The sequence below is a fragment of the Bradysia coprophila genome, assembly GCF_014529535.1.
Source record: "Bradysia coprophila strain Holo2 chromosome X unlocalized genomic scaffold, BU_Bcop_v1 contig_35, whole genome shotgun sequence".
Lineage (NCBI taxonomy): Eukaryota > Metazoa > Arthropoda > Insecta > Diptera > Sciaridae > Bradysia > Bradysia coprophila.
Genome location: NW_023503325.1, coordinates 1,429,481 through 1,455,413, shown reverse-complemented (window position 1 = coordinate 1,455,413; position 25,933 = coordinate 1,429,481). Strand labels below are relative to the sequence as shown.

Sequence of the window (25,933 nt, the reverse complement as noted above, 5' to 3'; positions counted from 1 at the left end):
TTTTGTTGGAAAAGTCAATCTGACAATGTGTGTGAAACGGTCTAGTCAAATTCGTTCGGTCAATTTATGTTTCTTGATCTGAAAGAAATATCGAATGTTGAATTTGCACTAAAAAAAACGAAGTTAAAACTCAATTATTTAAACGGAAAACATTTCCGTATCCGATCAAGACGAAGCCACGGACAAGGAAACGTACGAAATAATACGAAATAAATGTAAAAATTTTGAATCTTAACACTAGGACGAATCGATTGTTTCTCATAATTTTTTAAAGATTCGTTCTAGAGATTCGTGGCCCGATACTATTTAAAAAAAAGTCCAATGGATCCTTTGCAAATTTGTGGTCTACATTTAGGCGGAAAAGTATTCGTTTTTTTGATGATTTTTCTGAAACAAAATCTTTTTTTAAGTAAATTCATTAAAGCACGCAAAAATGTGTTATTTTTAAAGGCAAAATTGGGTTGAGGGAGATAATTTATCCCACGTGGAGAAACCTTTGAAGATTGTGTAAATTTATGCAATCTGCACAGGTTTCTTCAAGTGAGTTAAGTTCTGACTCACAAACCAATTTTTCCTTCATAAGTAACACATTTTTGCGTATTTTATTGGTTTTACTTTTTCAAAAAAAAGAAGATTTTGGTTCAGAGAAATCATCGAAAAACAAAAAAAAATCGCCTAAATGTAGTCCACAAATATGCAAATGGTCCAATACTCTTAATGATGTGCCCGAAAAAAATGTAACTTTGTGCTATCGGGTGCGGTCGGGCATCAGACGGTCTGATACTTTCGACTGAACGCACAATACTAAATCGTTCTAATAATGTTTTTGATTTGTGTTGCAACTTGAAAGGATTCAATTTTAAAAAACTGTTAAGAACTCCACGTAACTTCGATTCGACCAGTATACGACCTTAAATCAGAGGTCAGAAGTACCACTTCGAATCCCCCAAGCATTCTTGTAGCATAAATTCAATTAGTTGAACTATAGTACTTGTTTTCGGTGCGAGCTCCAAACAACAAATTTATATAGAAGTACCGTAGTCAGTCAGTCTAATTCATATTTTACGGTATACACGTCAACAGATAGATTGAAATGAATTGAATCCAAAAAATGATCACTCGGAAAATATCAATCAAAAAGAATGGAGGAATTCGGAAATCCTAAATTTTTTATAGAGAAAATTGACCATAAGAATGCGACTCTGTGTCCAATATTAATTTGCAACGACTGTAAACGATATCCGAATAAACTTACCTCATTTTAAGTTTTTGAGTTTCGATGCTAAAATGCATGAAAGCCTGACAACTTAAAATGTGATGATTTTATCGTTCATAACAACAGCATATTTCCGATATTTACATTGTCAGTGAAACAATAAAAAAATAATGTTGAAAAAAATGTTTCAGTTATTTTTTGTTAATAAAAAAAAACAAAAGATTGAAAAAAAATGTAGAAATAGAAGTTATTAAAAAAAAAGAAAATTGTTAATATTAATAAGGAAAATATGAATAAATTTAAATTTAAAACAGAAAATAAACAAAAAAATATTTCATGTATCAACAGAACTCTAAGTTGTTTTACGAAAACCAAACCAAATCAATATTTTCTTGACATGAAAAACCAAAAAATTAAGCAAGAGGGACATTATTTAAAGCGGCACTGTCTATATTGTTTTGAAAATAAGCTATAATACGTAGTAAAAAAGCCATATATTTGCATTCATTTAAATTCCCCAAGAAAAAAAAAATAATAAAATACAGTATGTTATATTCACTTAGATACATTTTAAGAAGTGTATACTGTTAAAAAAAAATTAATAAAAATTTAATTGAAAAAAAAATTACGCAAATTTAATATTTCCCTTCCTGAGCAAAAAATATATTGAAGATTCGGTACAAGACGCGTAGTTTGACACCAATATGAGGTCATCGGCATAACGTCTCGGGGAGATATGACCAAAAAGTTTTTGTTTGTGTTCGACTTTCCAAGATATATTCTCAATAAATCTCAAATGATTTCTGTAAACTTGTTTCCCTTTAGAAACGAACGCTATAATTACACAATTACACCAAATGAGACGAAATTACATTTTTAGAAGATTTAGTAGTTGCAATTAGCTCGACCCAAACGTTGCCAAAATTAAATTTTTCCATATAAAAACTGAAGATTGGTTTCATTCGAAAGCTACAGCATATGCCTTCAAGAGAAAAATTACTTTGGCTCGATCAGGTTAGTTGGGTGAGTGAAGTAGGTGAAATCAGCTTCCCAGTGGTGATAAGTGTCATCCTCTAATTTTGTCTCGTTGAGGTTATCTCGAAAAATTTTGTAACCATTTTTTTAAACGGGTTTGAGCCAAAGCAACATTTTCTGTAGGGCAATAACCACCAATTTCAATTTCAATTTCCAAAAATATCAATTTTATAGACATTTCTCCCACAAATTTTGGGCTACCAACCTCATATTGGGCTTAAACTGCGCGTCTTGACCATAGTTTTCAGGGAGTTTTTTTTACTGAAATCAGTACATTTGGTGAAAATATTTCGAAAAGTCACAAACGTGTAATGCAACTAGCCGCCGACTTCTTCGATCACACAAGTCATGCTTCGCAAGCTAAAAATTACAATTCTTGTTGGCCAACATAGCCAACATAGCTCACTTTATGCCGCAGAAATGACGAAATTTGTAACGCAACGAACCAGTTAAACATGCAGCAGTGTATAATAGTCATTTATGCAACTAGTGACGAAAAGTGACTTTGATAACTACATCGTGTGACAAAAACTACCAACCAGCTGCGAAAAATGAATTTTTGAAATCCGAAACAAACTATGCCTTTTTCCAAGGGCACCCTCTCAATAGAACAAACTGACAAATTAAAATGAAAAATCATATGTTTAAATGTGTGAGTGACAGCATCGTGTACATACAGTAAAAAGGAACTCCTAATGTCAAAAATAAAGGGACTCATAACGTCAGAAGCAAAGTTGACGTTTTCGTGTTAGAGGTTTTATTTTGTTAGAGGTGCACGGTTGGTTTGAAACGGGATTAAATAGGGAACGCCGACCACCAATTTTTTTTTTCCAGTTATTAACACATTCAAAATAATTGCGGCTTGTCAACTTTCGGCACTCTGGACTTTACTTAAAATGTCTTGGAATGCCTCCAAATAAATTTCTAAAAATCTAGAATTCAGTTTTGGACAATTGATGGACAAGAACATCGCACAGGAAAAAATCAAACCGAACGGCTGCGCCGTTTCCGTCCACGACCGGTAGATTATCAGTTAATTCTGAATATTGGGGTTGGTAGCGGGACTAATTGTAAGACTTTTTATAAAAAAACATCTTATGGGGGGGAATTCTGGTTTCTTCTAAAGTTCAATAATTCTGTAAGTTTTTGGTTGTTAAATCTTTTTTAGTAAGCCAATAATGACTTAGCAACCGTTTTAAATACAACAGCTTCAATAATAACCATTTGATTTAAAAAAAATACTTTGGAAGAGTTCCAGCAGTGCTAAAGTTCGCCGAAATATTTGGTAAATATGGTAAAAAATTGGGTCTGTGACATAAAACGTTGTATGCAACTCGATGCAAAATACTTTATTAGGCTCACGATGTGTAATATGACGTACGGCTTGCGTATCGAGAGAGGTATTTATACATACCTTGGTCTTGACCTGCTCTTTTAGAACTTTTGCCCACCCGAACATTGAACATACTCATTCCCGATTTTTGTTCAATATGAACACAACCCTGTCAGTTGTCTCAATTGTACAAAAGAGTGTCAGAGGTGTCAAGTGAAGCTTGAAAAATGGAAAGAAAATTTGATTTTCGTTGTGGAAACTACGGTAAAAAAAATCTTATTTACGCTATAAAGAGCGCCAAACATCCGTGGCACTACTTCGAAGAGAAAGATACGCTCAGTTCTGAGCATGGTTCGTTGCCAGCAGTTTTGGATTCTATGATCAGTAAATTGAATAAGATCAGTACCATCGAAGTTTCGTTAGACGAGTCCCAATGGAGAAGCTATTATGAAAATGGAAGATTCGTTTTCAACAATGTAAAACTGAAAACTTGTACGTAAATATCTGTGCAGGGCGCGGATTCTCGTATTTTCGTACCTCCAAATATTCGTAACTTTACAGTTGTGTGTGTGTCCCAAATGAACTGTCAAGATACGAATCCTTAAAGTTACGAACGTATGAGAATTGTGGCCCAGTGATTCTACTTTCCGATCGGTTTCAGTCTTACGTAGATGACTCAATACCTTTTGAATTAATATGTTCCAGACATGCAACTTGCAGGCGAAGACGTTGAACGTACGGCTTTCAACACTAAGTCATACAAGACCACGGACCAATTGGTTTTTGTTTCTGGTCAAACCAATCCACTTATTTTTCTCAAAGAATACGAGAAATGTCGAGACATAAAGTATGACGAAGATAAAATGTTTAAAATCAGAAATTTTGTTGACGCGTCACATAAAGGTAATGCACCCATCTCATACAAGTAATACACTCATCTCGAACTACATTTTTTCGGTTATTTCATTTAGCCGAATTCAGTGAGATGTACCACACAAGTGACTGGCAGACCGTTCGGAAAGCGTTCTTAAAAAGATATGCGTTGTCTTTCATAGAAAACAAGAAGAGAGCCTTGAACGTCGACTTTTTCGAGGAACTGAGTCTACGCTCATTCGTGGAACGAAAGCTCAACGGTTTCTCGTCGTATACCACTTTGACATTCATTAATCAAATGGAAATGGTTCTGTGCGATCTGCCGATTGAAATTTCATGTCTCTTTCTGGTAAACGAAATAATGACGAGAAGCAAAACGGAAATTCTGGATTTCTGTGACATGGTTCAAGATTTGGCTCTTAAAATATGTCAGAAGCCAGATACACAAAACGTGGACCATCTCGAGCCCCAAAACCCATTCAACTCGTTGAATATAATCAGATCTGACGTATCACAGTCTCCGAGCATCATCAAACGGTCAGATGGAAGAAATGAAAGTAATTCCGACGACAGCGAGTGGGAAACCATCAGTAAGTCATCGATGTCAGTTGACAATTCATCGAAGATTAAACGAGGCGGAGGACCTGGTCGTACAGAAAGTGTTGCTAAAAGAGAACGTGAAAGTCCACGAAAAACCGATAAGAAAATGCTCGAAGAGAACACAGACTACGACGCGGAATTTTCGATTCAAACGTCAGATGCTTTCAGCGCATCTCAGATATTCAAACTCTACTAAAATGTTGATAACTGAAATGAATTCAGTGATTTCTAAGTAACTTTTTCTTTCTAAATTGGGCGTAACGAATTTGTTGTTGGACTTGCGGTATGACGTTATGACGTCTACAAATCCACAACTCCACAATAATTCACAGCTCCTTGTATCATTGCCTTTTACTTTTCAATAAAGTATGAATTGAAGTTAAGTTTTCGTTTGCTTTCATTTCTCTTCTCTATCATTTTTTTCGTGGTAGGAGAGCTTCGTGTAGGATATCTATTGGTTAAAAAACGATAGGGACGAATTTCAACCAATAGAAATCCTTCACGGTGTTCTCCTACGGCGAACATTTGTGAATTGAAACCAGACTAAAAGACTTCACTGTAACAACTCTGTCTTGTTTGGTTTTATTTGAGTGAATTGACGCTGCGAACAAGCTGGGACTTAAGTTTTTTGAGGTAGGAACACATTGCAATGCCAAGTATACGTCGAAGGTCTTTAATTTGTGCTCGGTTAAGTTCTCTTCTTCAATACAATCTGCGGGATCTTCTTTTTACAAAATCTTGTATTTGTCACTGTGGCAACTTGTAAAAAAACAACAATCGAAACCGACTAGATACCAGTGGCGATCCACTTGTGAACGGACAATGCATGAACAAATTCCATAATCTATCGACAATTTGACAATATCGAGGTAAGTAGGAAAACATTCAGAAATAATTAGTTGGTATTGGTCAAAATAAATTTTACGAAAGAACAGGTAGGTGACACATAAATTAATTAATAAAATGAAAGAAAGTCTCTTCAGTCAATAGGCCAGACCTATCAAAAGAGCCTGATTTAGAGCTATGTCATACAGTGCTCAGTTTTCGTAAAAATCAGTTCATTTTGCAACATCTATAAACAATGGAGAGTCAGTGTCATGCTAAAAACAAATCAAATGTGCAAAAGCTCAGAAGTTCGAGACGAAAAGCAAAAAATTTCAAATAAATCCGTGCCATCTGTTTTCAGATAGATACAACAATAATACAGGGCCTAATTTAAGGAATTTAATTTCCAAAAATTTCACAAATTTCACAAATTTTACAAAAATTCTTAAAATTTCTAAATTTTGTTTTTTGTTATATCTTATTCCACGGCAGAGTAAAAGTAACCCAGGCAGGAGCGCTTGTTTGACTAGGGACCTGAATAATCTAGTAGCCCTATGTTTTTCGCGAATTAAATTTTTCAACTTATGTCAGTGTTCATTTGAGTTCATTTTCATACAGTGTATTAGGTCCCTCATTTGACGTTTCAATAATGAACCGCTCCTGCCAGGTTTACTTTTACTCTGCCGTGCTTATTCCAAAGTAATCAGTTAAGAGGCATAATTGTTCCTCCTAAGACACACTCCAACATGATACTTCTTAACAATTGATACTTGCTCCATCCAACGATCACAACTCAAAACAACTAGGAAATTCGGAAAAGCGCAATAATTTAAATTTGAACACACAAAATTTTGACTAAAATATGTAGATTTTCTGTCACTTATTTGCTGGAATCAACTTCTACAATGTATGCACTGGTAATGAGCGTATAATAAAGGCTGAAATCGTTTAAATTATCAAAAATTTATTTTATTATTTAGATCAAAAATTTGGCTGCCCATATGTACACTTTACTGAAATAGTTTCATTTTTGAAATCATTTTTCGGAAATGATTCGATTTAGTGTGACGCCATTTTATTATATTTTGATAATGCTTAAACCTATTGCAGTTTGTTTTTTAACATGAGTGACATATAAAGATTTATTTTAAAAATTTGTGACCGCAATTCCAACAGAATCAGTGGCAGTTTTTCATATAATACGCTCTTGTGTTGTGATATTTTTGGTGTTGTCAGGAAAGTGAGCAGTTTTGTGAAAATTTTAGCTCAAAACAGAGGTACTTTAATTTCATTATCTTATTAATTTCTGGAAAATGTAAGACCGCAATTCCAACGGCGAAACTCCATATTACCTTTCTGAAGCATATTCGTATAATTTTATATGACTTCCTAAGAGATACATCGACAGTTTTCGGGTCGTTTTTTCGGGTTTTGTGGTAGGAAAAAGTACCGATGCCTCTTAAGCTCAAAGACATGAAAAACAACTAAAAAGGCAGTAAAAACAACATTTACGATGCAATCTGTTGTGTTTTTAGATAAAATGACGAGAAGTGATGAAAATATGTAAGAATTTTTGGAAATTTAATATCCTTAAAATAGTCCCTGCAATAATATGAAATACAAACTTTTCGTTGCCTATACACCTTTGGTATTTTGGAGGTATGCGTGTCACATATTCACTGAGCAAAATGAACTTACAACATTCGAACGGAAGACGTGTGTATCTTGTGTTTATCTGTCTAGAACGATAATCTCGATGTTATCCCTGTAAGGCAAATGTGTTTGTATTGATAAATCTGTTCTCTACAGATAAAATATCATACGCCTTCGGCTCGGCACAAAACTTCCAATTAGTCAAAATAAACATTTTAGACAGAGGTGCATAATCTACTATTGTGCATCTACAGAAACAACATAATCAGCAATCTTACCATTTTAACAATATAAATTTTAATTAACTTAATTTCTCAAGCAGGGCAATTCCCGACCCGAGTTTAAACTTTTATACTCGAGTATAAAGTTTAAAGTATAAAATTTTGACAGAACTGGCATATCGATGAATGGTTCAGTAATTACCACCAAAGTATCTTCGGATCTTGATTTTATTTATGAAATCAGTAAAGCTGTTGTCTCTAAAGCTAAAGACAGTGAGCTGGAAAAACGTTTTCACCTATATGTAGCGCTACTGAATGACAACTAAAAACATTGCACGTCGAACACGTGCTACCATGCAATGACATGAGACAATACTCTCTCTAGCATCCAAACTCACTCAAAAAATCGCTTTAGAGGGGAAAATAAGTATGAGAAACGCTGATTTTTAATATGGCTTCAAAACAACAACAACAACAACAACACGAACGAACAAAGTAGCAGTGATTCATAAACGTATTTACCACCTTAATAATTGTAGTTTGGTTGCTAGGGAGGGTATTGCATGAGAGCACAGTTTGGATTGCCAATAACTATTTACAAATACGAATAATTTTTTCCACCTCACTGCCTCACGCCGCACTGGAGGTTTTTACCAATATTCATTTTGCATCTATTTTCGATACGTACGACATCTATAGTGAGTGAGCAAAATTAACTGGAAAGCTCAAATGCCAACAATATAAAAACAACACTAAAGCTTGAGCGAGACATGGTTCATGCGATGGATAAAACAAATTTTTATTCTCGTAAGAAGTACAGGGTGAAAGTACATTTATTTTGTAAGTGATGGAGTTTGGAGCTGAGTGGAATAGCCCGAACGAAGTATCGTCGACTGTCGACAAGCGAAAGTGCCTAAAGTTAGCCGTCCACAACACTTACATAATATGTATTACATATACAACCTTTCATGCCAAGAGGTCGAGAAATATTCTGGATGTCCAAGATAGACATAGATTCTGGATAGACATTTGCATTCATTGTTTGCATTCATCCATAGTTGATAGTCATTCTTACGACATGGTGAGTAACTACTTGAAGATTTCAAAGTTTCTTATGAATTTCAGGAATTCGTCGTTTATTCTAGTCGTTTCTTCACTTTTTTTACATTTTGTAAAAGAAATGTGCTTTTTACGAAATTTTAAGAAACGACGACTTCCTCAAGAAGCGGTGAATTTCTGTAGAAACGACGACATCTTCAGAAGCTCGCAGTTTCTTCAGAAAGTCATCAAATCTTCAGGACAATTCCCTCGACATGAAACTCTTCAGTTCCATGAGAAGTACTGGGAGCTACTTAATATGTCGTTTGTAACTGATGGAATTCAAGCCAGTCGGTAAGGACACCGCATTTTCCTATTTTTTTAGTTTATGATAGGTACGGACGAAAACTTTTTTTTATTAAAATCGGGTCGAGATCTTGCGTTAGTGTCGCAGGATTGGAAGGCTACTTGTTGGTCCCAAGCGTTTTTCGTATATAAATAGAGTACTTTTCAGTCCATTCTTCTAGTTTGATCTTGGGCGCCCAAGACACTTTGAAAGATAAAGGCGTTAGAAAAGGCTTGAACTTCTACCGTTACTCGAGGCTACGTTCAACTTCTATTTCTGAGATGAATACACTTCGTGAGAATTTCCAGTTTCGGATGAGGGCTACGCAGTCAATAGGGTCGTATACGCAACAGGGTTTTGGATAGTAACACGACTGTTACGTTCTCCACTCTGCTATTCTTATCGATTTGTCGGACAAAATCAATGTGAAAATTCTCTTCAGTGCCACTGGACCAGTGGAGAGTCTCTACTTACCATATTGCATATTGGACATATTTAAACTGAATGGTGAATCTGCTGTGATGTTGATTTTCTTCAAGAAAAACACGTTTTCAATAAAAAATAATTTATTTTTGGCGAACTATTTATCATGTGCATACAGTGTAAATATTAAGCTAAAGAAGTTCCTTTTTCTAATTTAAGTATTCTAACTTTAAGAAAACGAGCTTGGATATTCGAACATATTAGAACATATATTTTCCATTAAGCTAAATATACACCTCCGAGTGAAGCGGAAAAAATGACACAAAACAATGCTTTTTCTCTAGTACTGAAGCAAAGAGTCACATAAGTCAAATAGGGAGCAAAAATCAATCAACTCTGAACCCGCATTTAACTACGTTAACTCACTGATTTTTCAAAAAAACAATACAAACGGATAGATTGTTGTAACATAAACGACGAGTAAATAGAGTGAAGTACGGATTAAGTTGTAAGTGCACTCCGTTTACGTCTCCGTTTTATTAGCTTTTTTTTGTATTTTAGTTGACAGTTTGTATAAAGCCACTCTAACCCTTTATTTGACTGACGTGACTCTCAGCTTTGGTGCTTTGGTGATAGGCCACTTTTCCCGCTTCAACATAGCAGCGAAAATTTGTGTGAAACCGACGCAAATTCCCAAACTCGTTCTCTTGAAAAGAAGAAGAGGTTGGTGTTCCGTTAGAGAGCGAAATAAATTAACCTACAACAACAGTTTGAAAAGGCTATCTTACTGTGAATGTTTCGTTTAAAAATTCTAAAAATGAACTGTTATGAATTAGTGAAAGAAAAGAATGTTTGGGACTTTGATGTGGAAGAACGAATTGTCTTTGCATTTATATATTAATGATGGGTATCAAGTAAGTAAATTCCATTTTTCTTTTTCCTTTTAAACACAATCCTCTGGCGTATATTTCGAATGTCTTTTTTTTAATTACAGTTACTGTCAACCAAAATTGTGGCTGCGTTTGATTCAGCTTGTTTAACAGCTGGCCCACTTACACAATCACATCACTACTTTGGGGGCATTCACAAATTACGCACCCTCTAATTTTCTCCATACATTCTTGCGTACGTAGGGGACAGGATGTCTGAAATTCTTAATTTTCGGCGTGCGTAATTTGTGAATGACCCCTTACATACGGATTTACGAAGATGTTACTTTACTTATATAATCTCCATTAAAGAGTCAGACAAATTTGTCTTTTTTTGTTTAGTTCAACGAAAGAGGAATGATCTAACAATTACAATTAATAAATTCTTATGTACTTCTGTCATAAATCAAAGTTTATACCACAAAAATATTTAATCAATTAATAAACGACTTTTTCATAACACAGTTTGCACATAGTATTTTAGTGTGGACCCTATAATTTAATGGTAAGTTAAAGCAAATTGAAGACATGCGAAACCGAATGGTAAATCTTTTTTGGCCGACATTATTTGGCAGGTCCTGTTATTCGGAATTTCAATTGTTAAAATCTTTAAAAAACATAAGTTTGAAGATTTTAGGAATTTTTAACATTTACACCAACGAACACTTGAAAGTGCCGCTGCATTAGGCTCATCGTGTGTTTTGAGCTTTATCAATTCATATTTCTCGTTTGTCTCTCATTTCTCCATACATCATTTTCATGACCTTCCAATCGGCAGATACGATCCCAGTTGTGACACATGTCGTATGTCGAAAGAATTTAACTATCGATTTGCACGCAGTGTTGACGAGTACTGTATAGATCATCTTCAAGGCCGTTTGAAATGACATCCACGTCAAGAAATGCCATCCACGTTAAAAAAATCTCGTACAAATGAATGAATAAACGAAACATTTAACGAAACTAAAGTAAGGTTATGTCTGAAAGTACTGTATCTTGAAGATGATCTATAATGAACATGTATAATGAAAGATTAATGAAATGAAAGAATTGCTATAAAAATAGAGAGAATAGATATTCGGAATACGATAGGAGAAATGAAGGAAGTCACAATTGCAATCCAATTCTCTTTATTCAATCCATATTCGGTATCCAAGTTAGTTTTCATGTTCATCTGTCATCCTCACTAGTCAAAATGACAATTTTGAACCATGTCCGTACTGTGCTTTGCCGTAACAAGTTGACGTCTCAACTTACTGATGCATGTGAAAACTTCTGGATTTCTTACAGTTTGACACAATTGTTTCGCAATAAAAAGTTTTTGCCGCTTCAAACAGGTCCGTAACTATGGGGTCGACTATAAGATCGACAAAATCGGACGAACAATGTTAAGAAAGTATAGGGAAAAAATGAACGTAGATGTGGAGAGCGTCAAAAAACAAGCGTGGCCCCTTGAAACCATGGTGCATGCAATTCGACCATACTCAATAGAAGATAGAAACAGAGCAAAGACTGTTGATGCTTGTGAATTTCAACGGATTGAGATCTCTTGATTCTACGAATATATTCGTGGCAAGCATTCTGGTATAAATTTATAAACGCGTGGATTGATACCCGGCAGTGAATGTGAAGTTGCATGGGAATGTTAATGTGAAGGAGAGAGCATTAGGGCCGAAAACACATATACGACCAATTTTCCATTGTTGAGATCGATAATTATGCTGCATCTTTCAAATAGGTCTCTCCCAAGGCCGTTCAAAATGTCAATCGTCATCCACAGATAAGCCAACACAACCTCACTTTGAAGTTTTAACGAACAAATTTGTTTAAGTTGCGGTTATGTATGCTTCTGTGGATGACGGTCTGTTGTTTTCGGCCTGTCAAAATTCGTTTTTACCGTACGATGGAAGAAACCTATACGAATTGTATCTTACGTTAAACGTCAGCAACGCAAAATTGCTGATGTGTTTTCAGCATAATGCGATGTTCAAACAAAAGCAAATATAGAGATGACGTTAAAAAATTTAAGTCAAATTGTAAACTAAGGTTGAAGTCGCTCTCACTCCGTTTAAAAAATTGCCGGCCGCGTTTTGTCCATGTTTTTAACACGTTTTTTTGACAGCTGTCAAGTAAACCAAGAAAAAATTGGACATTATTCAATTTTTCCTTCGTTCATTTGACACTAGTGCCTCAAAAATTGATCTTTATTCACCAGTGTTTGTCGAACTGTCTTGTAAACGGAAGAACCGTTGTTTAAACTGTTACAATGCGTTCCATCTTCGTATTGCACCATCTACCGTACAACGCATAAAAACCTTAGAGAGGCGAAATTGTTAGAGAAAATAAATTTAATTCTCTCACAAATTCGCCTTTGTAAGGTTTTTATGTGTTGTATGTGTTGTATCTTTCCCCCAGAACGGTTCTGGTGTAAACAGAAGATTTCGGCCCGTACTGCCGTCACACCAAGACTTACCTCCGGAAATGGAAAATCAACTTCCTGGAAATGCTTAGCAGACAAATTAATTTGCCAAAAGTTTCCTGTCAAGAGAGCACTGCACTCCATTTCAGCTGTGATCAACTTCTTAGAAAAATACCATAACGGTTGCCAGATGCCTTTGAGATACGACCGAAGCGCTGACCCTGCAGCCTTGTTAAAAGCATCTGTGTAGCAAACTGGTGCAACCGCACAACAATATTAAAGACATGGGAAAAACAGGCACTTAGAGGAAGGGGGTGGCTGGTGAAAGACTACCAAAAAAGTACAGACGTATTTTATGGACAGCCCCTAAACGTTTCCTCTTCGGATGCATCAACAAAGGTGCTGTTGTGGCTGTTGTACAAGTTAGTAAATAATAAATTATGAAAAAAGTCCGTCGCACTTGATGTTCAGTTGTGAAATAAAAATTAAATTTACAATTAAAAGCTATCACATATTTATAAACTAATGTCGAATGCAATTCTTGCTGCCAAATCTTAAATAATATTCAATTCCTAATGTTGTACTTAGCCTTATCGATAACAAAAATTACAAACAATGTCGCATTGCAAAATAGATCCTAAACGTGGAAATTCTGGCAATTCCGTTAATCATTTTTCTTTGTATTCGGCGACAAATCTTCCACATTCAATTCCGGTGACGTTACCAATCCATTCGATTGCTTGTGAACGCCATTGACTCTGTTCAACAGCTCACCATTCGCTGCTTTACCATTAGCAATGCCATTGCTGCATTTATGGTCGAGTCCGTTATATTTTTCCGATTTCGGTGCTCGATTGTACGATTTAATGTAAAACGATGAAAACATATAGGTGAATAAACCGGCGTTCAATGTTAACAAACATCCGATTGATTTGGGAAAATTACAACTTGGTTGGAATTGGATTTGGATTGTATGTACAAAAACGATTAAAAATTGAATCTGAAATAAAGAAATTTTTGATGAAATAGTTAGCTGTTATAGTAGAGACAACCGCGAATGTTTCGAATGGTGGGTCTTTGTAGGAGAATAGTTGGAACTTTAAATTTTAAATTGTTCGGGCCTCTGCGCAGAAAATTTATTTCTCATCGAAAATAGAATCTGCGGTCTGGGTAGTACTGCAACAGTTAAGACTAAATGATTGTGTTTCCGGATGGTAATAATCACGTAAAGTCGATACATACGGTTTAAATACGTGTCGAGCGTATGGTATTGTTCAGCCGGGAGATCACACGTAAGTGACAGGTTCGGCTACCAGTGCTGCTATAGTTAATGAAGGCATTTTGCATACATGAGATCGTATGACCTAGCATTAGCGACCACATGCTTAACATGTATTCCGAACCACGCCTTCAAAGTATTCTACACTCTGAAGAATTGTTTTCGATTATTTCGCCTTAGTACCTATAGCAGTACTAAACCCACGAAGCCGCAGTAGGAGTAGAATACCGACAGCTCCCAACAATGTCTTGATTGGTAAACCGTGTGACAGCTCTACACACACAACTACACCAGATTTGAACCGATTCAGCCAGCTCTGTATTTGTGTACACGTCTGACAGCCGATTTTTTTGCTGCTGCGGTTGAGTTTCGAACCCTCACCCTGGCAACTCAATTGAATAATTGAAAGCAAACGAGTTAGCCATTACGCCATTGCGATTATAAACAAATGATTGAGAGGGATTCTTTTGAAAAACAGAATCTTGAAATCGGACACATTTTCCATTGGACATTTTTATATGTGCCTAGATTGCTATTTGTCCCTAGAACCTAAAACTATTTTCAAAAAAAATCTTCGAAGCTTGTGTGGCTGGTGGGAGGTGATCGAAAACTGCAAACATGGACTTTTCTAACTTCTCCAGGTACACACTCGGCAAATTTCACTGGACTACAGAATTTGCTGGTGGACATGATATTGTTTGCATCGATAGAGTATTGACTTGTTTGTGTGTGTGACCGGCTAATGTTCTATAAAATAGCATGACCACACCAGCTGGTAAAAGACCGCAGCTGTTACAAAATCTGCACTCCAGTGAAACTTACCCGGTGTATTTTCTTGGTAAACTCATTTAACAAATGAATGAAATTTTCCAAAAATTGAATAAATTTACTAATCGATATTTACCGAAAATTGACTAAATTTTCCAAGAATTGATTAAGTTTAACGAAAAGGGACACAATTTAACGAGAACTTACAAAATTTAACGAGAACTTACAAAATTTAACGAAAATTTACTAAATTTACCGAAAATTTACAAAATTTAACGAAAATTTACTAAATTTACCGAAAATTTACAAAATTTAACGAAGATTTACAAAATTTAACGAAAGTTTACAAATTTTACCGAAAATTACCCAAAATTGACTAATTCTACCGAAAAGAAAAATGTAGATTTTTGGTATATTTCAGTAAAAAAAAATCCCGGTCCTACGCCCGATGCAAATTGAGCCCATTTCGCGAATAAATAAATTGTTATAACCAAATTAAATAAAAACTGTTGCTGTACTTACAATTTGCATAACAGTTAAATATTTCTTCCACCACAAATGTTTTTGCACTTGTGGTCCCATGGCAGCTAGCATATAATACATATACATGATGACATGTATAAATGAGTTAATTAATCCCAGAAGCGTTCCGTGTCCACCTAAAATTGGTTTATTTTCATCAAAATTAATGACACATTGTTATTGTATATGAATCCACCCCGGTTCGTGATTTTATTGAATTTACATTGTAACAAGTTGGGTATAAAATGCGAGTATACGTTTTAATGTCAACAAAATTAATTTGTAAATTGAAATTTTTACCTGCAAAATATTTTAGACCGATAAATCCACAAATGGGCATCAGTGTATGATGGTACAGATGCAAAAACGATATTTGATTTTGCTTTTTTCTCAACACAAAGAAGACTGTGTCCAACAATTCGGTTATTTTGCACATGTAGTACAGCCACACTGCACGCGCCATCTGGTTGAGAAAAAACAACGAAAATTAATTTTTCCGATCGAATCAAAATGATCGTCTGGTCCCATTACTCTTATCGCTATCGGGTTATTGCTGTAATCAACTGGCTGGCATCTAAAGTTATAATGTTTTCGCCAGCCACCTTCGAGGCCTTCAACCACCAAATAAACACTAAGCACAACTTGAACTGCATTATAAATGATCTAAAACAGAATTTTTTGAGCAAATTAAATTCATGCTCCGAGCATTCACTTCATTTCATTTCATTACCAATGTGTTCTTCAATTCGAATGGTTTTCTATTTTTCATGTATCGTGGACCGGCATAAAGGCAAAAGTATAAATATGTGACTAGAATTGTGAACAGCGGTCCTGGTGAGCTGGAGAGCAGCCATGGTTTAGTTCTAGGATCTGAAAAAAATGAATAACTTTTAAGTACTGTGAGCGGCAATCAATTTTGCACCGAAGTTTACATTGCATGCATTTACATTTATAGGTTTTCACGGTGAGCTTGATCACTTGTGATACACTTGTCATACCACTTGTGTCATGCACATGACATTTCTTTTTGATTTTAAAGGACTTTACTAAAATCAGCAAGTTTCATGTGCAAGTAGTATGACTATATTCAATCTCACCACGTTTTGTCTTGCGGCCAGAAAATGCATCTAACCGGTTTTTAGCATTATACTGGTAGCAAGACAACAAAGCAGCGTACTGTCTTGCTGGGAAATATTTTGTTGGGGCTTGTAAGGTGCATTCCTCGAATTTGGCTCGAAAACAACCTTCCACCACGCCTCAACAAAAAATGTCCCAGCAAGACAGTAATGTACTATTACCATATTTGCCTATGATGTTTAATATCGGGATGTGATATCATCACCAAACACTGATAAAAGAGTTGGTTGGCAGTATATCGTCTACATCAAAATATTGTGTCAATACGATATTTTATTGCATAAGCGAAAAGAAAAAGAAAAAAGACGTAGGGGAACGATGAAATAGTACTCTATTTGACAGCTGTCATTAAAAGCACTTTTGCTTGAAGTGCGTTGGTTCTGTTTATAGTAATAATTTGTGGAAAAATCGCGCGCATACAATAAACAAAACTGAAATAAACTTTTTATGTATCTAACGTTCCACACCGTTTCACATGCTGTCGACAAGAGAAACGTATAGAGAGTCGTATCCGCCAACAAATTCTGAAAAAATACACCCACAATGAGCGAATCTTCCTCGACCCTTTTTACTCACCTTCGTTCACTACAAAGAAATGCACGATTCGGTCGATTACTCCAGCGTCAGACATTCTAATCTGAAAATAAAGAGAATTGAAAACTGTTAATTATGATTAATGCGGAAAAAAATTGTGTTTTATTATGCCTCCAATTACGATTCAGCGTTCAATGTGTTACTCATTATAAAAGACAAAAACTGCGTTTTAGATCATGGTAATTGAATGCAATAATTTTCAGTTTTACAATTGTATCGTGCTACTTTACATATAAATCTTACAATTTGGCAATAAAATCCGTAATTCATTTACTGTACGATACGTTCAGCTAGCTTATTATACTCTAATAAAATTTTAATTACACCAACGCACTTCAAGCAAAAGTGATCTTAGTGGTCAGCCGCAGAATGTACTCCATTTTACATGAAAATGTTTTCACAGTGTTTTACAGTTGGGTGGACACACTGTCAAATTTCAGTACCCTTTTTGGAGTACTTGAAGTGCGTTGATTACACAAAATAGCTTTTTTCTCAGCTTTACACTAGATGTCGCTTCGCTCCAACTTTCGATTGTCGAAAATTAAAAACAAAACCAAAATCACCATCACCAGTTGGCCAGTCACTAGTGAGAAAAAGTACAACCTCCAGTGAAACAGTGAAAAAAGGCATACGTAACCCAACTGAGGCAAGAAAAAGTTCACTTTCAGCAGCTCAGTTGCAGAAAATGCTTTTTTTAGCCACACGTCGTGTATTGTCGCACTCGGTCTACGGCCCCGAGACATGTACCCGACTAGAGCATAAAAAAGCATTTATCACCCGTTGACATAAATAGCTATTTTAAGCATTTTTAAGATTTATTTTGAAAAGTAATTAAGAAACAAACTGGTAATGGCTAGCATTAGATGTGTACAGTAGCAGTTGCCCTCATCACTGTTGCATTTGAAATGTTATTACACGGTTCGTCGGGGCAGCAGCACCCTCCTAAGTTCAGGATATCGAAGTTATTGAAGTGGGGAAGCATACAACACATTACAACTGTAGTAGTAACTTATTCACAATACAACTGCTGTAATCTCAAACCAAACATTCTATAAGTTTAAAAATTATAAATATTATTATGTAATGGCCGTCATTCACACATCTTTTACCATTGTATTCTAATTTTATGTTTTTCTGCTTCTTAAAAACAAATATAAGAAATTTGTTGAAGAGCAAAGTGGTTCGTGAATGGTAGTTTGTCCTTCTATTATTTTAATTTTGTGGATATAACTTCCTGCTAAATTTAAATTAAATCAAGTGGAGAACGTGGCAGACGCTGGAAACCCGCTTACGTATACTACTCTAGGTCAAGTTCGACCATTTTTATCGTCGAAGATTTTCGACCATTTTTGTTAAATTTGAAAGGTACTTCGCGCGAACCATGTGCAATTTCTAAGATATGTGTACAGTTTGTACAAATTTCGTACATAAGGCAGTTGATCGTGATTTGAGGTATCGTGACACTCTTTTTGTATGTCATTTTCGTGAAACCCTTTGATATCCCAATAGTAGTCGCGAACTTTATTATGAAGATTGAACATTTTGCTTCGTAATTAAACTAGAGAGTTCATAAGAATGGTACCCTCAAGATCCACGAAGCGAATTAAATCATCCTACACGGCGACCGTACAGTCAATTTCAAATCTGATGCTGTACACATTACACCTGTCTTCTACAACATTGTCAAAAACAAGTCGAAGCCTTCCAATGTTAACCCTTCCCATCCATACCAACGTCATAATGTAACAAATGAAACAACAACAACAACAGATGTTCACAATGTTTATGTTTGATAAGTGTCAACATAAATAAGAAAACAAACGACCGCAATACGAGACCCAAATATTAAGAAACAAGGCCTCGATTCTCATACCGTTTGTAACTTTAGGAATTCATAAATTGACAGTTTTTATAGGATTTTATACACGCAACTGTCAAGTTACGAATATTTGGAGTTACGAAAATACGTCCAGAGTTCCTAGCTAAAATTGAATGGCATCACCTAGTAGTTAAAACGTAAGTTTAAGGAGAATTACACTGAACTGAGTAGTTTTTTCAATTTGGGTAAAAGCAAGCGATACAAGAATATGCCGGGATCGAGCTCTGGAATCGAATTCGCTAAAGAAGCCTTTCAGCATAAGTTAAGAATACCGTAAGGACTTCGTCGCTTATTTCCTTGTCGTTCAGGAAAAACGTTATTCCTAACTTATGCTAAAATGATTTTTTAGCTAAATCAATTCCAGCACTCGCCACCGACTCGAACTTGAAACCTGCTATTCGCTAAAAAAAAACTATTTTTATTCGCTTCCTGAATTGCACAAAACTTTGCATGAAACACGAATCGTTTGCTGATATTTTATCGCACATAATTGTCTTGTTTCATAAACTATTATGTAATTCGGTGAGGGAACACGTTAGTTACGCCGCCAGTATGCAGTGTCGTACGAACACACTTTTCATGAAGGATTTGCAAGGTTGAACTAATGCAGAAAAAAATCAAATTGTACGACACATGACTCTGCTTCACTTTAAACGATTAAATACATATCGTACTCATAAGGAATATGTTGTACTTGGTATCATTGAAAAGGTATTCAGGCTAATGAATACTATCAATTTTCTGCCTAAACTTTCCGAAAAATCTGTGTTTTGCTGGTGATACTATTTCACGGGGGTTCCAAATTGTATGAAAAAATGATTTATCTAAAAAAAATGGGAAAATGATCAGGTCTTAGTCCTTTACCATAAACAGCATTAAAATCTTGGGTACAACCACTTTCAACAAAAATTTGTTTCAAGCTCACCGTGACGCAGGCCGAGATTCATACAACGATTTATGCAACAAAGACATCTACAGTTCACAGTTTTCGAGTTACATAAATAGCTATTATACAACTGGCTGGACAACTGGTAAAAGATTTGAATGTAAATTAGAGCGATCAACATGAACTATTACAAAACTTTTAGCTGATATCTCAGACACCGAATTGTACTTTTAATTTGAAGCACTAAGCAAATAATACCAGTAACCAGTTATACATTTAATTCAAGGCCATGGTACTGTTTATATTCACACACAATATCGGAAGTTTTGTTGCGTGTGGGTATGTTCAAAAGTAGTAAAAGTTTAAATGAATAATGTCCATTTCATTGGCCAAATTACATAAACTATCACACAATTTGGTTTGTTTGTTTTGTTTGGTTTTGTTTGGTAAAATTAGTAACCTCCGAAAGTTTGACCTCTTTCCATCAACAATTACCTGTTACTCGGCATTGCAATTTCTATCCCTTTCTAAATCAATATTCAATATTCGTTATAGTGTTGCTTAATGAACCTAAGTCAAGATACATTTTTTACGGTTCGTGGGTGTTTTGTTTGCTTCATTCGTTCTATTCGTTTTACATATGCACTATCATCACCGACAACTTCATCTACAACATATCATTGTATGTTCTACTGAATCTTTTTTTATAACCACTGGAAGCTACAAGTCTCATTAGAATCTATAAATGGCTCATTCCCAAACGAACTAAGTTTGATTTTTTTTGTAGCATAGAACTTGCGTCACACCTACTTATTGACACCGTAAGTCCGCTGCAAATTCAAAATGAAACACACAACCAAATCAAAGCCAGCGTTGTATTTCGTCCACTTTAGCAAACAAACTTCGTTTTGACGCTGTCAAAATACCACCTTTTTCCTTTGTTTGTCAATCCTGTCAATCAATCCTGTTGACTGATTTCTGATTTTACAAGCAAAATGCAAAAGCTGCGTTGCATTTTTACCACCATAATAGGTTGCTAGAGACTCTCTAGTAGAGAGGATATTGGTTGAAACTTATTTTTTAATTCATTGGTTGACCCATCGATTCACCGAAAATTCAAATTCTGAAGCGCACTTAAGGCGTGAATTAACGTGCGGGAGTGATTCCTAAATCAATAAAAAAAAGTTCCCGGCACCAATACAAACATATATTCTTCAGATCTAACTGGATTTTCATTTGACCATTGATTGATTCCGTCCGCAGTGATAAAACATCTTTACATTTTTTTATAGTGTATGACTTGCATCATGTCCGGTTGCTAACGGGCATGAAAACATAAACACAAGGTAAATTCATCTTCTAACTTTTATACTTATTGAGAATATATACGTAAGTACTTGCAACTACCAGCCACCTGTTCTCAACACCAATGATTGAGAGTTGTATGAGATGGTACAGAATAATAAATAAACAAGGCATCAGAACAGTCGGAGCGTTTGCTGCGACTTAGCCCCGTACGACCCGTAATCTTATTTCGTCCGTAACCATAATACGTCCGTAGCCGTAATTCGCTCGGAACCCTAATACGTCTACAACCCTCCAATGCGTCTGTTACCAAAATGCAAGTCGAGTTGGGCATGGTCAAATTTACTGAAAGTGTTCATTTTTAAAATTGCGCATGGCGCAATTACGAAAGCCCGTACGAAGTACCTCTCAAATAAAACCAACAATTTACGATATTATTTTAGAAACCCAAAATTTTTTGCCAACTTTCCATTGGGTATTCAATTACCTCTCAAATGAAACAAAAACTAGCAAAATCGGTTGAGATTACTCAATTTATGTGCAAAAAGCACTTAGCGCCGAGTAGCGGCCTTAGTCCAAGGGCCCAAATTTGAAACTGTTTTTGCCATCATTCTATTCGGCATTCAATTATCTCTCAAATGAAACATAAACTAGCAAAATCGGATGAGATTTACTCGATTTATGTGCAAAAAACACTTAGGGCCGAGTAGCGGCCTTAGTCCAAGGGCCCTAATTTGAAACTTTTTTTGCCATAATTCTATTCGGCATACAATTGTCTCTCAAATGAAACAAAAACTAGCAAAATTGGATGAGATTTATTCGATTTATGTGCAAAAAACACTTAGGACCGAGTAGCGGCCTTAGTTCAAGGGCCCAAATTTGAAACTTTTTCCGCCACGTTATTTTCGGTATTCAATTACCTTCCATAAAAAACTAAATCTAGCAAAATCGGATGAGATTTACTCGATTTATGTACAGAAAACACTTAGGGCCGAGTAACGACCTTTGAGCCCTCCCAACAAGCCCACGTTGCATCTTACCCAAAAACAATGTTCAGCAACTTTGTTCTACTCGTCAATACCTTTCATTTGATAAATCACAAGCAGCCATTGCGTATTTCGGTAGATATCGTCGAAAGACTGAAAAACACCTATAGGGCCCTAGCTCTGGAAGGGCCGACCCTACCATGCCCATTTTCGAACTTGACCTTACTTTTGTCGATACCAATCGGGGAAAAAAAGAATTTTGAAAAAAGGTTGTGATTTACTCAAGCTATAGGGGTCACGGACGGACGGACGGACGGACATTTTTTTTATTGCGGATTCGTCATCTATTAACATAACCAAATGCTTTGCCCTTACTGCTTCCAATTCGACGTGTTACAAACGGCATATTAATCTTATAAGCCCCCAGTACTTCGTACGGGGCTAAAAACACCGGAATGTGAAGACAGAAATAAAATTGAACTTGCAAGTATAGAAACTTCTGGATACTAATATCTAAACTAAACCGGATGGCTACGCAGACCCCGAACGAATCCGACCAATAGTAAACAATATTAAACTCATCGTGAGGGAATGATAAATCAATCAAGGCTAGTGGTAGGCTAAAGTTCAGTATTAGGAATCATCTTTTGATGTATTTACAAAGCGCCGTTTTACAATGTTGGATGATAGACGTTCAAAATTACATTCGGAAATATATTGATATTTCATCGAAAACCGTTTTTTCTTGTTTCAGCGACTACTTTCAATGCACTCAGCATGTAACATCTATTACATAACTCGGGATATAAAGAAAAGTCTCGGCTCCGCATCGCTTAGACAAATATCACACGAAAATTCTACTTTTCTCCTGTTTATCCCTAATTGTGTAAATAACTATTGAGACAATGAAACCGTCGCTTTTACAAAACGTTGCGCCTACAGATATTTTATTGATGTTAATTAATATACTGATTACTGGTCAAGTGTCTAACCATTTTTATATTGATGCATAAAAAAAATGCCAATGGGATGAGATGGTTGAAAAAAAAAACAACTTTTTTACGTTCATACACTCAGTAAATAAATTCCATATGTAGAATCAGCAACAGCCACATGAGTGATTTGTTTACGCATCAGCATTAATAATAGGAATTTGAGCACCACGATAGGTCAGAAACACTATTTTTTGTTGAGCATTCATCAATTTACATGTCGAATAACCAAGGTGCACATGATGAAAGCATCTTTTATTTCAAAATATCATCATTTAGGGTTTGGTCATAGTCGTCCGTTTTCATTACGTTTTGCTCCCGTGTACGTATCATTTCAAACAATGTGCTTTATTCTACCGTACAACGCATAAAAACCTTAGAGAGGCGAATCTGTGAGAGAATTTCATATATTTTCTCTCACAACGCCTCTCTAAGGTTTTTATGCGTTGTACGGTAGTAATTGTATAAAACACCAATTGTCATGTACACGGAGGCGAAACGGAATGAAAACGGATGACTGTGAAGTCAGACTTATTGTTGCAGAAATTTACTGACGATATTGTTTCTGCTACGCAATTATGTGGCAGATTTCTGTGTCCGATTCGGGGACATCATTTTTCTTCTTTTTTGCCCGTATGTTGCAAATTGCCAATAGATTGTGGAAATTGTTATCGACACTACCGCAAAAATCAGCGATGGCACTGCCTTCGTTTAGATCACATTCTCCATGGAAATATTATTCGATGAAGTGACAGAAGTGGCCGACTTGCCGACAGCGTCAAGCATCGAGAGTCCTGCGAAATAGTACTCAAATCCACAATCTATTTCGTAAATGCAATCACATACAAAATACGTTTTGCGATGAAAGTTCAAATGACAAAATTAAATAAAAAAAAAGATTGTAGCAATAGGCCCTAAATGTGGCTTGCTTCCTACATGTCAGATCTATGAATTGAATTGATAATCACAAAATTCACATATTACAATTGCAGGGTTATGATCTGTGAAGCGATTGATGTTTGTCGTTGAATATATTGATGTGTGTTTTTGACTACTCACAAATCAGATCTACGAATTGCCATAACAAAATATTGGTCCAAACCGAGGGGTAACTCACTTCTAGATTAAATGGATTAAATGGATTAAATGGATTAAATGGTATTAAATGGATTAAATGGATTAAATGGATTTAATGGATTAAATGGAATAAAAATTGGATTAAATGGATTAAATAGGAAAAAAGTTCATTTTACCAAATACTGTAAAAGTCTTAAAAATTGTTGATTTTGATCGAACCATGTAGTACAGCTCATACTACAATGTTAAAAAGCGAAAAAATCCACTTTTAGGAGTTTTTGGTGTAAAGTGTATTAAATGGATTAAATAAATTTAATACCATTTTTCACAAAAATTTTTTTCCTATACCTCACGAGTACTTAAACGAGCTGGGGATCGTGCAAATCTATTTTTCGCAATTACTTTACAAATTTTTCAGGTCGGTAGCCTAATTATTTCGGTAAAACTAAAAATTTTTTTTGGATTAAATGGATTAAATGGATTTAATGGATTTAATGGATTAAATGGATTAAATGGAAGTGCGTCACCCCTCGGTCCAAACCCATTTGTGAAGTGATAATTACAAATTTAATTGTTACATTCATTTGCATAAACAACAAGCTAACGTTCCCTATTATGTAATGCGCCGGTATCACGTGTTGCTCAACTTACAATTGTTTTAAATGTTATGGGTGCAGCTGTTGCTAATTCTGCACCAGAAACTCACTTACTGAGTGTATGAAAAAACCCAGAACTTGATTTCAAGAATTGTTAAAACTCAGTCCACCAATTTTGCTTAATAGGGAACGTCAGATGGTTCGAACAGAAACTGAACGTCCAACACAAACGGAAACACAAACAATTTTTCTTTGGAACAATGTAGCTTTGCCAAAGAAAAATCGTTTGTGTTGAACATTCCGTTTCTGTTCGAACCATCTGACGTTCCCTAATATCTGAGATATAAAAAAAGTGTAATGATGGACTCCATTATGGGATATGGTCATTTAAAAATCGTTCTTCATTTTTCGTTACATTAAATAAATTAGGTTCACCACAAAAAATCTATTAATAGTAATGATAGTGAAACTGTGGTGTATACCTAATAGGTGTGTAGTTTATGCATAGCGAAACTAAGGACTGTTCATACGTAGAAACTTTTTACCGGCACACTTAAACGTGGTTGAAAATTATAGAGTTTTGTCGCGAAAACAATTATCTTCGTATCCATTGAATGAAAATATTCTAAGACATTAAATGGAATGTTGTTACTCAAGTTTAAAAGGAAAAACGTTTGTTCGAATAAAAAACATGATTATGCAGCATTCGATAAATTAAACTGATGACGCACAAACAATATAAATGCATTTGATTACTTCAACAGTCCGGTAAAATTTCAAGGTTAACGTGCAAAATAGAATTGCAACAATTGGATTATACGACTGTCCATGAAAGACGTCCGTGTCAATTTCGAGCGTTTATATTCTTCAGTATATGAAATTTCGTAGGTCTTGAAAGGCACCACAGTCTATACGGGGGACATCTTATTTTTAATGATGGATAACTTCTTTCGATTTGATTAGTGCAATAACCTGTGAAACAGTGGCAGCTGAACAAAAAT

At 35.4% G+C, this 25,933-nt stretch overlaps 2 protein-coding genes and 2 long non-coding RNA genes across 4 annotated transcripts in view; 2 read left to right on the top strand and 2 right to left on the bottom strand.

Annotated features, from left to right (window-relative positions):
* Window positions 1-15,376, top strand: part of LOC119069422 — a 19,833-nt gene extending 4,457 nt beyond the window's left edge. The window contains exons 2-3 of the long non-coding RNA XR_005086327.1: window positions 2,106-2,107; window positions 15,362-15,376. This is a non-coding gene — a long non-coding RNA (uncharacterized LOC119069422). The remainder of the gene's footprint in view (window positions 1-2,105; window positions 2,108-15,361) is intronic.
* LOC119069419 lies at window positions 3,744-5,432 on the top strand. Its single transcript, XM_037173471.1, has 3 exons — window positions 3,744-4,076; window positions 4,290-4,487; window positions 4,556-5,432. The coding sequence occupies exons 1-3, from the start codon at window positions 3,812-3,814 to the stop codon at window positions 5,251-5,253; spliced, it is 1,161 nt and encodes a 386-aa protein (XP_037029366.1). The 5' UTR covers window positions 3,744-3,811; the 3' UTR covers window positions 5,254-5,432.
* On the bottom strand, window positions 9,689-12,311 carry LOC119069421. The gene is made up of 2 exons (XR_005086326.1): window positions 10,915-12,311; window positions 9,689-10,793 (listed from the first exon to the last, which is right to left on the bottom strand). It is a non-coding gene; the product is annotated as an uncharacterized LOC119069421 (long non-coding RNA).
* Window positions 13,263-25,933, bottom strand: part of LOC119069420 (elongation of very long chain fatty acids protein 7) — a 26,309-nt gene continuing 13,638 nt past the window's right edge. Inside the window, exons 2-7 of the mRNA XM_037173472.1 lie at window positions 17,194-17,254; window positions 16,211-16,350; window positions 16,012-16,143; window positions 15,781-15,943; window positions 15,481-15,617; window positions 13,263-13,911 (exon numbers count right to left, since the gene is read on the bottom strand). Of these exons, the coding sequence (XP_037029367.1) occupies window positions 13,576-13,911; window positions 15,481-15,617; window positions 15,781-15,943; window positions 16,012-16,143; window positions 16,211-16,350; window positions 17,194-17,248 (963 nt within the window). The 5' untranslated portion in view covers window positions 17,249-17,254 and the 3' untranslated portion in view covers window positions 13,263-13,575. The remainder of the gene's footprint in view (window positions 13,912-15,480; window positions 15,618-15,780; window positions 15,944-16,011; window positions 16,144-16,210; window positions 16,351-17,193; window positions 17,255-25,933) is intronic.